This window comes from Pteropus alecto, unplaced genomic scaffold, assembly GCF_000325575.1.
Source record: "Pteropus alecto unplaced genomic scaffold, ASM32557v1 scaffold24, whole genome shotgun sequence".
Classification (NCBI taxonomy): Eukaryota; Metazoa; Chordata; class Mammalia; order Chiroptera; family Pteropodidae; genus Pteropus; species Pteropus alecto.
Genome location: NW_006439192.1, coordinates 28,728,841 through 28,739,570, shown reverse-complemented (window position 1 = coordinate 28,739,570; position 10,730 = coordinate 28,728,841). Strand labels below are relative to the sequence as shown.

The 10,730-nt window shown below is 34.1% G+C and overlaps 1 protein-coding gene across 3 annotated transcripts in view; it reads right to left on the bottom strand.

Annotated features, from left to right (window-relative positions):
* The window catches only part of CDADC1 (cytidine and dCMP deaminase domain containing 1), a 45,928-nt gene that overhangs the window by 18,245 nt on the left and 16,953 nt on the right, over positions 1–10,730 (bottom strand). For all 3 annotated transcript variants that reach the window (XR_003047601.1, XM_015592908.2, XM_006916449.3), the window contains 2 exons: positions 6,808–7,377; positions 1,508–1,557 (listed from right to left, as the gene is read on the bottom strand). Coding sequence is in view for 2 of the 3 variants with exons in the window: in XM_015592908.2 (XP_015448394.1) it covers positions 1,508–1,557; positions 6,808–7,377 (620 nt within the window). In the remaining variant the exon portion in view is untranslated. The remainder of the gene's footprint in view (positions 1–1,507; positions 1,558–6,807; positions 7,378–10,730) is intronic.

The following is a 10,730-nucleotide window of genomic DNA, read 5'->3' as shown; positions in this document are numbered from 1 at the left end:
GAGTTTTACATGTATTTTTTCATTTAATCAACCTCACAACCTAGAGAGTAGTAGTATTATCATTCCCATTTTGTAGATAAAGAAACTGAGGCTGAGAGAAATTAAATCACTTGTTCAGGATCACAAAGCTAGTAAGTAATACAGCCAGAATTCAAGCCCAGGTAGCTTGACTCCAAACCCATGTCTTTCCCCTACACCATGCTGTAGACACTATAGATAATATTTTGAAGGTGGACTCCATAGTACTTGGTGATGGACTGGATGTATGGAATAACAAGGAACTCCCTGGGATTGTGACTGCTGATGAAGGAATAGGTTAGCAGGGAAGGTATTGGCTAGGCTGAACTGGAAAGATTTGTGAAATATACAAGCAAATAGTCAAATTACTTGCTGGAAAGTCTATTGAAGCAAAATTTAGACTCTCATACATAGTTACTAAGTATCTCTTAATTCCATGCCCTCCTAACCCATCTCCATCATCTCTTTTTTATTAATCTCCCTATTTCCTGTCTAGCCCCACCTTACTCTTTATATAATGCAAATCTTATCTAATCATTTTCCCTCTTAAAAGATTCTTGGATTGCACTATCTAATACAGTAGGCACAGCCACGTGTAGTTAGTACAAATTGAGAGGTGCTAAGTGTAAAATATACTCAGGATTCTGAAGACAATATTCCCCCCAAATACAGAATATCTTATTAATGATCTTTTATATTGATTACATGTTGAAATATTTCTGGACATATTAGATTAAAATATATTCTTAAAATTAATTCACCTGTTTCTTTTATTTAAAATATAAATTATAAATTATGTGGTTTGCCTTTTATGCCTATAGGTTAGCATTGTGCTAGGGTATTCCACTGTCTAAGGGATAAAGTCCAAACTCTCTCCATGACATACAAAGTTCTTCAGGGTCCAGTCCAATTTTTTATTTTTTATTTTTTTCTGCCACACTATTATACATAGGACTCTGGACTCGAACATACCAAATCACTTGCATTTCCCCACATTCTCTTCTCATACCTCCTACCTCTGTACTTTGCCCCCAGTCCCACAAACTTGCTCTGCCTAGTGAATTCCTATTCATTCTTCCAGACTAATAGCATCTTATCTCCTTCAAGAACATTTTCTTCATTTCTTCAAGTGGAGTGAAGTCTCCTCCTCTGTGCTTTCACAGTATCGTATTATAATCACACTTATACACCAGTCTCTTTTTCACTTCTCTGTCTATACTAGACCACAGAAAGCTACAAAAGGGAGAAAATGTGGTCTTTAGCTCCCCACTGTTCACTGTGGCACAGTGCCTGTTTAATAACTGTTTGCTAAATAAGTGATTCTGTCCAGAAAATTGTTGAGGGAATAAGGAAATGTTTACAGGATATAAGAAATGCACCAATACAAAATATTAATGCTAACAGGTCAATAAAATGTAATGCACTTAAGGCTGAACTATGTTTAAACAAAATCAAGGTTAAATGTTTAAAGAATTATTTTAATACTTACAGATTTTCCCTCTGCCCAAATGACTGCTCCAACTCCTGTTTTATGATCCTCTAAAAGATAAATGGCATTTAACTCAGTAAAAATCAATGGTTTATTAGTTTCAGAAATACATTTTTCCAAAAATAATAGAAACATTTATTGAAACATACTTCATAAATGTAGCAGCAATCCTTGACATCTCACTAATTATAGAAAACCACTAAAATAAATACTTTAAAGCAAGGAAAATGAGAATTTGGTACCAACCTAGTCACACGTGATCTACGTACAAAGATCATTAAAATGGCAGTGCCACAGTCAGGTCGCTTCAAAGCTGTAACCAGAACTGAGTGTAATTATTGATTCTCCACCAATCAGTTTCTAACAGATGAAAAAATTTATTAAAAAAGAAGTTTCTGAACTAATAGTTTTAATGTAATAACCATTCGAAACAATCAAATCTGTCTTCTAGCATTTTTTACACTCTAATCATGAAAAACATATTTTATGCAAACGTTTTTGCTAAGAAAAATGGTCATATTTATAACACAAACATAAATTTATAATATATCCCATAATCTCTATGGGATATATATGTATGTACATATATATGTATATGTATAGATAGATGATTGATAGATAGATAGATAGATAGATAGATAGATAGATAGATAGATAGCTGGAAAGTACATAAAAGGGATTTTGATTTAAACTGATTTTGATTTAAAATGTTGTCCTTTCCATTACCTCCATAATTTGTCTTTAGGGGGAAACAAATGCCAAGTTGGTGACATGATGCTCATTTCTAAATCATATGGTAGAAGTTATAAGATTATAATTTTCCTATAGAACCAAAATCTCTGCAACAAGCTGTATACTTCTTAAAATCATTAATTTGAAACAGAAGAAACAAAATAAAAATTCTACATGTGAAAGGCTTTTTCCTTCTACTAACACAAGAGCGAGTTTCAAATTTCTAAGACAATTACACACTAATTGTGAAAACCATAGTATTTATCAAAATCTTAATAAGGAATAAATGTAGCTGAGGAGGAACACAGAGAAAGTAACAAGTACCTGTGGACTTACTCTAGGGTGTTTTCATATTGATGTGGATTAAACAAAATTGGCTTCACCCTACAAATTCCTAAAAATTATACTTCTAATGATGACATTTAAATATTTACTTTTCTAACAAAAATACAAAAAAAACCTTTTATTCTACCTATGCATTAAAAACTAGGGTGCCTCCTAAATAAGTTAATTTTTTAAAGTTATGATACTATAATTAAATTCCCCAACTTCAAGCAAGCTTGGGTTTTCAAAATTATACCATGAAGCATTTGCCTAATTTATTTTAAATGCTTTTTGCCCATTATCTCAATGTTACCATAAAGGTAAAGCAGATAAAATTTCCTTTTCTCGATGAGAAAACAGGCAAAAAAATTGACTAAAATTTAGCCCTCCAGACCCAACCTACTTGCCTTTCCTCCACTCCTCCTTTTAAGTTAAGAATTTTGTAACAAAGATATCCCTTTACTGAATCACAGAGTGTAGAGTGGTGAGAGAAACAGAAGTCCCTATATTCATGAAACTTACAGTTTGGTAAGGAAGACAGGAACAAGGAAACACGTAAGTACTTAAGTGCTGTGCTGTGCTGTGCTGTGCTGTGCTGTGCTGTGAAGGAAACGAACACGCTGCTGAGGAATGGGGTAGGGAGAAGGGCTTACTCTACAGTGGGGACTGTCATGAAATGAATTTTGGTGTAAACAAAATGTTATTCCTTCCAGGACCTTCAGAATAAAACAAGAGGAGAAAAGAATACAATTATGGCTTTATGCTCATTTCTAAGACAAGTGGCAGAAGTTATAAACGTAAGTTTATATATGCCTGCAAAACCAAAACTTTACTGGAAGTAAAGCTGTACTTAATGCATGCCTCAATTTGAAACAAAAAATGAAAAACTGAAATAGAAATTCTTCATATTAAGAGCCTACTTTTCCTACCATCTATATTAAGTATTGTTCATGTTTTGTTTTGTTTTGTTTTTTAGCCTCAGGAGCCACTTTTTCTGTCTTAGTCTGGGGATAGACTAAACCTTGTCAGGAGGGGAAAAAATGTGATTTTTTACCAGTGTGCAGCTCTACTGCCTAGGTAAGGTTAGTCACACCAAGAGAATATCCTTTACTATAAGTCTTTTAAAATCAGAATAAAACTTCATCCATGTTAGATGGAGTATATTTCACCAAGCCCCAAGGTTGACTGACAGATAAGGTAATTTCTCAAAAATCTTTTCATGTCTGTAATTTTTACAGAAATTGCTCAGGTCAGTCACAGGTTTTCTCTGTTACCTTTGAAGGGAAAGGTCAGCTTATAATCACTGAGCCAAATTCCTGAGACTCTGATCACTGAAAGTCAGAGAACTCTATCCTAAGGTTCTGGAACACAGGTTATTTTAGCTCCCAATTCTGTGGTCACATCAGGGTTTGTCCAAGTGTGGTCCACAGGCCACTTGTGTCAGAATCACTGGGTGCTTCTTAAAAAGACAGACTCCAATCTCACATGGAAACGCCCTGAATCAATCTCCCCACAGAAAATGGGCACACTCAGGAATCTGCATTTATCAAGAACATCCCTTATGTACTAAAAGTTGAGAACCATGCAGTCATAATTTGAAACAGTTAACTTTCTTGGCTACTCCAACCTACTTTCATCATCAACACTGTGGTTCAGGAAGAAGGCATAATCCTCAGCTTTGGAAAACACCTAGTCTAATGGGAAAACAGGACCCAAAAGAGATCAAACATCACACTTAGACCAGGTAGATAAGAGGTGATGCCCTCCTAACTCTATTTTCCCCTCCGAAGCCTAAACAAATTTTGTCACCTTTTTGCTACCTCAAAGTATTGTAGAAACATAATTTTAATGACACCTTTTTGGATCCTATTTCTTTATCATTCAAAAAGCAATTTGTTAAGTATCTACTTTCAATTACTTTTAGAACTCTGTTGTTAGAGATTTTAAAATTCATTTTAATCATATGTATATTTTTAAATGAAATGGTTTAATTGAATGGTTTGTTCATCTATTAATTAGAGTAAAATAAAGTTATCAAAGCAAGCTGAACAATGTGAAATTAAAAGTCTGAGTTATTAGCACATTCTTATCATGGGGATAGCTACCTTGCTGGATTGTTCTCCATGTTAAATGAGAAAGGTATATAAATAGCCTAGCTCTGCGCCTGACACATAGTAGGTGCTTAATTGTTAAAAATAAATATTTATCAACAATGAAGAATACAGGTCCAGCATTCCTTATCTGAAATCCCTTATATCAAGCTTTTTTTGACAGCTCGATGTACTTATTTTTGGTTACACCTGACCAAATAGTTAATTCAAATATTCATACATTTTACTCCACATCTATGTTTGATTACAGGTACTGCCCCAGATCTCTGTCAGTGCTGTGTAATATACAGTATATGTAACATATTACCTTTCTAAAATCAGAAATTCTGAATTCCTTTTCATTGGATTTCAAGGCTTTTGGATGAAGGATTGTGGACCATGTCTTAGGATATAAAAAGATATCCTTTATCCATTAAATACACTGTGCTTAGTGCTAAGGAAAAAATGATGATGAAGATACTGTCTCTTCCTAGGAAGAGCTCACAGTGGAGTGGAGTGAATGTCAGAGAGTTGCATCTTATTCAGGATTTGGGTTCCAGGCAAAAAAAGTCATACACAGTCAAAAAATTAACCTTGAAAAATCTTTTAAATTGCCCATCAAGCACAGAAGCCTGGCTTCATGTACAAAATTCTGCACAGAAATGGTGGATAAATTTATAATGAATAAATATATAAATATTAAAAATATAAATAAATTTATATTTGCATTGATGATATGCAAAATTACTGCATAAAATATATGCAAATTTATATTATACATTACTGCATCTTTAAACACTGGAATCATACATGGTATGGTATAAGGTGTTCCCCTATGAGAAGCAAAAAGTACTGAGATCAAAAGAACAGCAGATGCACATCTCACTCTGGAATCTGCTGAATTCTAATTAGCAAAGGAGAATTCATGAATTGGAGCTGGGACAGCTGTTCCCATTTATGTTTCTGTCTTTCCAGAATGGTTTAGAGAAAATTATTTATGAAGCTGGTTTTGGCAGAGGCTAATGTATAGCCCATGATACAAGATACATTAAATTAGACTTTACACTACACAATTGTTTGCATAATATAGCTTACGCCTGTAACACAATCAAATTCTTTCATAAGAACTGAATGATTATTAACCCTGCCGAACATCCAAATTCCTTGCAGAACTTTCAAAATTCATAAGCCTAGGTCATACCCTTAGGGACTTGGTTTAGTCTGGCTGGAATTTGAGCATTTGTTTTTTAATAAAAGTTTCAATGGTGATTCTGATATGCTACCAGTTGAGACCCTCCATTCTACTGAAATTACTTTGACCTGTGGTCTTTGTTTAGCTTATACTTCAAGCCAGTGGCATTTGTATAAACCTTTTCTGAAGATTTTTCTCTCTTTTCCTTCTTTCTTGGGATAAGTTAAAAAAAAAAATCCTATAGTCCACTCATTAAATTTTACTCTACTGCTCTTCCTGCCTATTTTCCCTTATTTCAAAGCTGCATTTTAAGAAGTTATCATGATTCTACTTTGAAAAATCTTATGTCTGTTGAGATGTAAAAACACTGTTCTATAATTGGAAATACAGATGCACCTTTTATCACAATAAATTCCCAAGAAATCTTTTCCTTTTTCATATACATACTCAAGTATAACTTAATAAAGTACATATGCCTCATTTCTCAACTTGCTGCTTGAAGACATAGCAGCAATTTAAAATAATCTGCCAATATTCCTTTACTTTGATTCTGTTACTTATTTTGGAGTCATATTTTATAAAATTTTTTAAAGTTTTTATTAAATATTAAATACATATAAAATATTGAAGTTAATAAATATGAATAATTGAGTTCTCTCTTTTTGTCCCATCTCTAGTGGAGGGATCAATGAATAGTGAAATAAAAGCAAGAAGCAGAAAGAAGAGCCTAGCTAATCAGGCCCTGATTTATAAATGTAGCACCAAACTTAAGGCCACAAGGAATCCTGAAACTGCTCTAAAGAAGAGCTGTGTACTCGAGGTCATTAACTTCTCTATGTTGTGAACTTTAGTATCTGAGAATAAATGAACTCTACCACAGATGAGATGAACCCCACTTTACTTCTGAGATAAATACAACCCAACCAATAGGCCCCAATTTATGAACTAAGCATGAAACTCACCAGTTCGATATGCTAATAACCTGGCCTGCACCATGCAGTGCCTTGCAACTTCTTGTGGCAAACTTTGATTGTGAATTTCATTAATCTGTTCGGTATTGCCAGAATAAAATCCGTAGTGTTTAAAGTTGGGCACACTGGAAGCTACTGTGGCCAAAAGGAGGATAAGGTCTTTCATGTTCTGCCTCAGATTGCTAAAGTATGGATTTTCACATAGGTTTTCCAAACCTATAGTCATCAGAATTTGCTTATGCAGTTCTTCATTTGAAACCAAAAATAACATTTCATATTCTTTTACTCTTTCTTGTCTACATTCGGAATAAAAGTCAACATTAGCATCCGGCAACGTTTTTGAAATTTTTTGAATGAAGTCACATTTGTGAGAGGTCTCTTCTACAAACTGAACCATGAAACACACCAAAGGCTGAAGTAAGACACACACGTGAGCCCGACTGTTTGACTTCAATCTCTCCACCGCTTTGGCATCTAACTTTGCATCTTCAGAACCAGAAGCTCCAGAAAGCAAACTTATTTCTGGATCAGCAGGCCAGTATGAAATTCGGTTAACTCCAGCTGAAATACAAAATAGGAAAGGTAGTATCAGATACACGCTGAAATTAAGGGTTTTCTGGATAAATCACCATATCATTGCAGTAGATCCAGAGGTCTCAGTATAATAAACGTCTGTTACCAAGTCACCTATAATACAGCCCAAGGGCTGGCAAACCGTGGCCCACACGCCAAATCTGGCCCGTTGCCTATTTTTTGTGCAGCTTGCAGGTTAAGAATGGATTTTACAGTTTTAAATAGTTGGGGAAAAAAACAAGAATATTTTGTGACACATATAAATTATATGAAATTTAAATTTCAGTGTCCATAAAGTTTTATTGGAACACAGACGTACTCATTCATTGACAAAGTCCCCGGCTGCTTTTACTTTACAATAGAGTAGCTGAGTTGAGAGCTGAATAGCTATAGAAACACCATGTGGCCTGCAAAGCCTAAAATATTTATTATCTGGCCCTATATAAGAAAAGTTGGCCAACCCCTAACAAAGCCCATGGGAGGCATTTATAGAAGAATCACTGGCTTTGCTAAGTGTGATCTCAAAGCCTAGTGCTGGGACTATATGCCAGAGTCCTACAAGTAATCAAATGGCTGCTTTTAGTAGAAATATTGTAGCCGACAACAATAGTGACTAGAGTTTTGTATCTGAAATAAACTATTTAACCATGCATTAAAAATATATCTGTAATCTGAATTCTTCCTCTGGGAAGCTACTCTAAGAAAATGTTCTAAATAGAAAAAAAAGGGCATGGATATATTTAGTGCAGTATTGTTTAAAACAGTAAAAACAGAAAAAAACCTAAATGGGCAAAACAGGGGAAGGTTAAAATAGGATCCTCCTCTTAATAAAATATTATACAGTTATTTAAAATGTCCACAAAGAACTTATAATGTGAGGGCAGCAGTGGTGGTGGGGGGGTGGGGGGGCAATATTCTTTTTTTTTCTAAGTCCACAAAATTAAAGACAGAACAAACTAGAGGAAACATTTTTCTATCACTAAAAGCACATATAAATTGACAAGAACAAGGCCTCAAGAGAGACCAAAAGATACAAACAATTATAACAGAAAACAAAACTAGATAACATAAGAGAAAATATTTTAATCTATATTTGAGATGGAACGATGAGATGCCTTTTATAGAGTTAAGCATCCAAATGTTCATCAATTAATTAGTATTTTATAACAAAGAGACCCTTTTGCTAGTATCTCATGTAACTGTAGCTAGGAGAGACATTTTTATGATTGTGAATGGACAGGTGGCCTATAGAATGTTGTGCATTCAAAGTAACAAATGAACTGAAAAGTCTTAGTTCAACAAATGCACATTTCTCTCTACTCCTTGGCTACTCCTTACGCTTACTATGGCTTGGGCTATAAAACAATTTTGAAGGCCTCAAAGCTAAATCAGAATGTTTCCTCTGGCTGCATTTCACCTTCCCTCTATTGGAGTTCTCAAAATCCATTTCCAATCCAGCAGTGATGGTCATTCTTCCATCTAAACATCCTGATTGCTTCCAGTAATTCTGATTCAAGGAGTAGAAGGGATGATTAATCTTCGAACAAATATGCGTGTACCAGTGGCAAATGCTATAGCACAAGTTTTCCAATTTTTTTTGTCTCAGATCGTGCTACACTCTTAAAAATTAATGATGACCCCAAAGACCTTTTCTCTATGTGGATTATAATATCTACTGATATTTATTGTATTAAAAAATTAAAACAAAATTTTTAAAATATTAATTCATTAAAAATAACAATAAAGAACCTATCATACATTAATATAAATAACAGTTCAATGAAAAATAACTATATTTTCCAAAACAACAACAAAAACTAGTTGAGAAGAATGATACTGTTTTAATTTTATATTTTTAATTTAACTTTATGTCCCTGAACCTCTCATGCATGTGGGGTCTCTGACTCCCTCATGTATATGGGGTTCCTATGCATACATATGTAACTAAATTTAGTTATTTTGTCTTGTTAATCTAAACTATCTCATCTAGATTTAATTATTAGATCAAACGCAAAAACCCAGAAGGTAGAAAAAAGCTTTCTCCTCCCTACAATAGTCCATTATTGAATGTTATTGATAAATTAAAATTTATCATTTAATACCTTATTATGGAGTAGTTAGTAGTTTTTTGGGAGCAAAGCGACTTTTTCTTTTTTCTTCGCCTTTATTGAAATATAATAGACAATTAGTTGCTTGTATTTACATTGTACAATTCAATGAGTTTTTTTCACTTATAGTTGACATAGAATAATATACCAGTTTCAGTGGTATAGCATAGTGATCAGAGATCCACATAACTCTAAAAGTGATCACCCCACTAAATCTAGCACCCCTCTTTCTCCTTCTTATTATAACATTATTAACCATCTTCCTCATGCTACACTCTACATCTCCATGTCGATTCTGCAACTATCCATTTGTACCTCTTAATCCCTTTGCCTTTTTTTATCCCCCCCAACCCCCTCCCATTTAGTATCCCTCTAGATATCCTCTGAACCTACGAGTTTATTTCTACTTTTGTTGTTGTTGTTGATTTTGTTCTTTAGATTCCACATGCACATAAAATCATCTGATATTTTTCTTTCTCTATCCAATCCATTTCATTCAGCACAATACCCTCTAGGTCCATCAAGGCAATGTCTTTTTCCATCCCCTTCCTTTTAGTCTGTGTGTGTCTTTTAATCCGAAGTGAGTCTCTTATAGGCAACATATGTAGGGGGTCTTGTTTTCTTATTCATTTAGTCACTCTATCTTTTGTTTGGAGCACTTAATTCTTTTCCATTTGAGGTACTTGTTGATAGGAATGTAGTTAATACCATTCTTTATTCCTGTTTTTGATATATGTTTTTCTTCTTAAAGAAGTCCCTCCAACATTTCCTATAATGCTGGCTTGGTGATGATAAACTCTTTTAGTTTATTTTTGTCGGAGAAGCTCTTTATTTGTCCTTCAATTCTAAATAATAGCTTTGTGGATAAAGTATTCTTGCTTGTAGAGCCTGGGTCTTCATCACATCGAATATTTTGTGCCAAACCCTTCTGTCCTGCATAGTTTCTTTTGAGAAATCAGCTGCTGGTCTTATGGGTACTGTCTTATAGGTAACTATCTGCTTTTCTCTTACTGCTTTTAAGATTCTCTCTTTGTATTTCATCTTTGGCATTTTAATTATGATGTGTCTTGTTGTAAGCCTCTTTGAGTTCCAGAATTTTGAGACTTTCTGAGCTTCCTGAGGTTGTATGTCTATTTCCTTCACCAGGTTGTGGAAGTTTCCATCATTATTTCTTCAAATATATATTCGATTTCTTGTTTTCCCTTCAGGTACCCCTAAGATGTGAACGTTCTT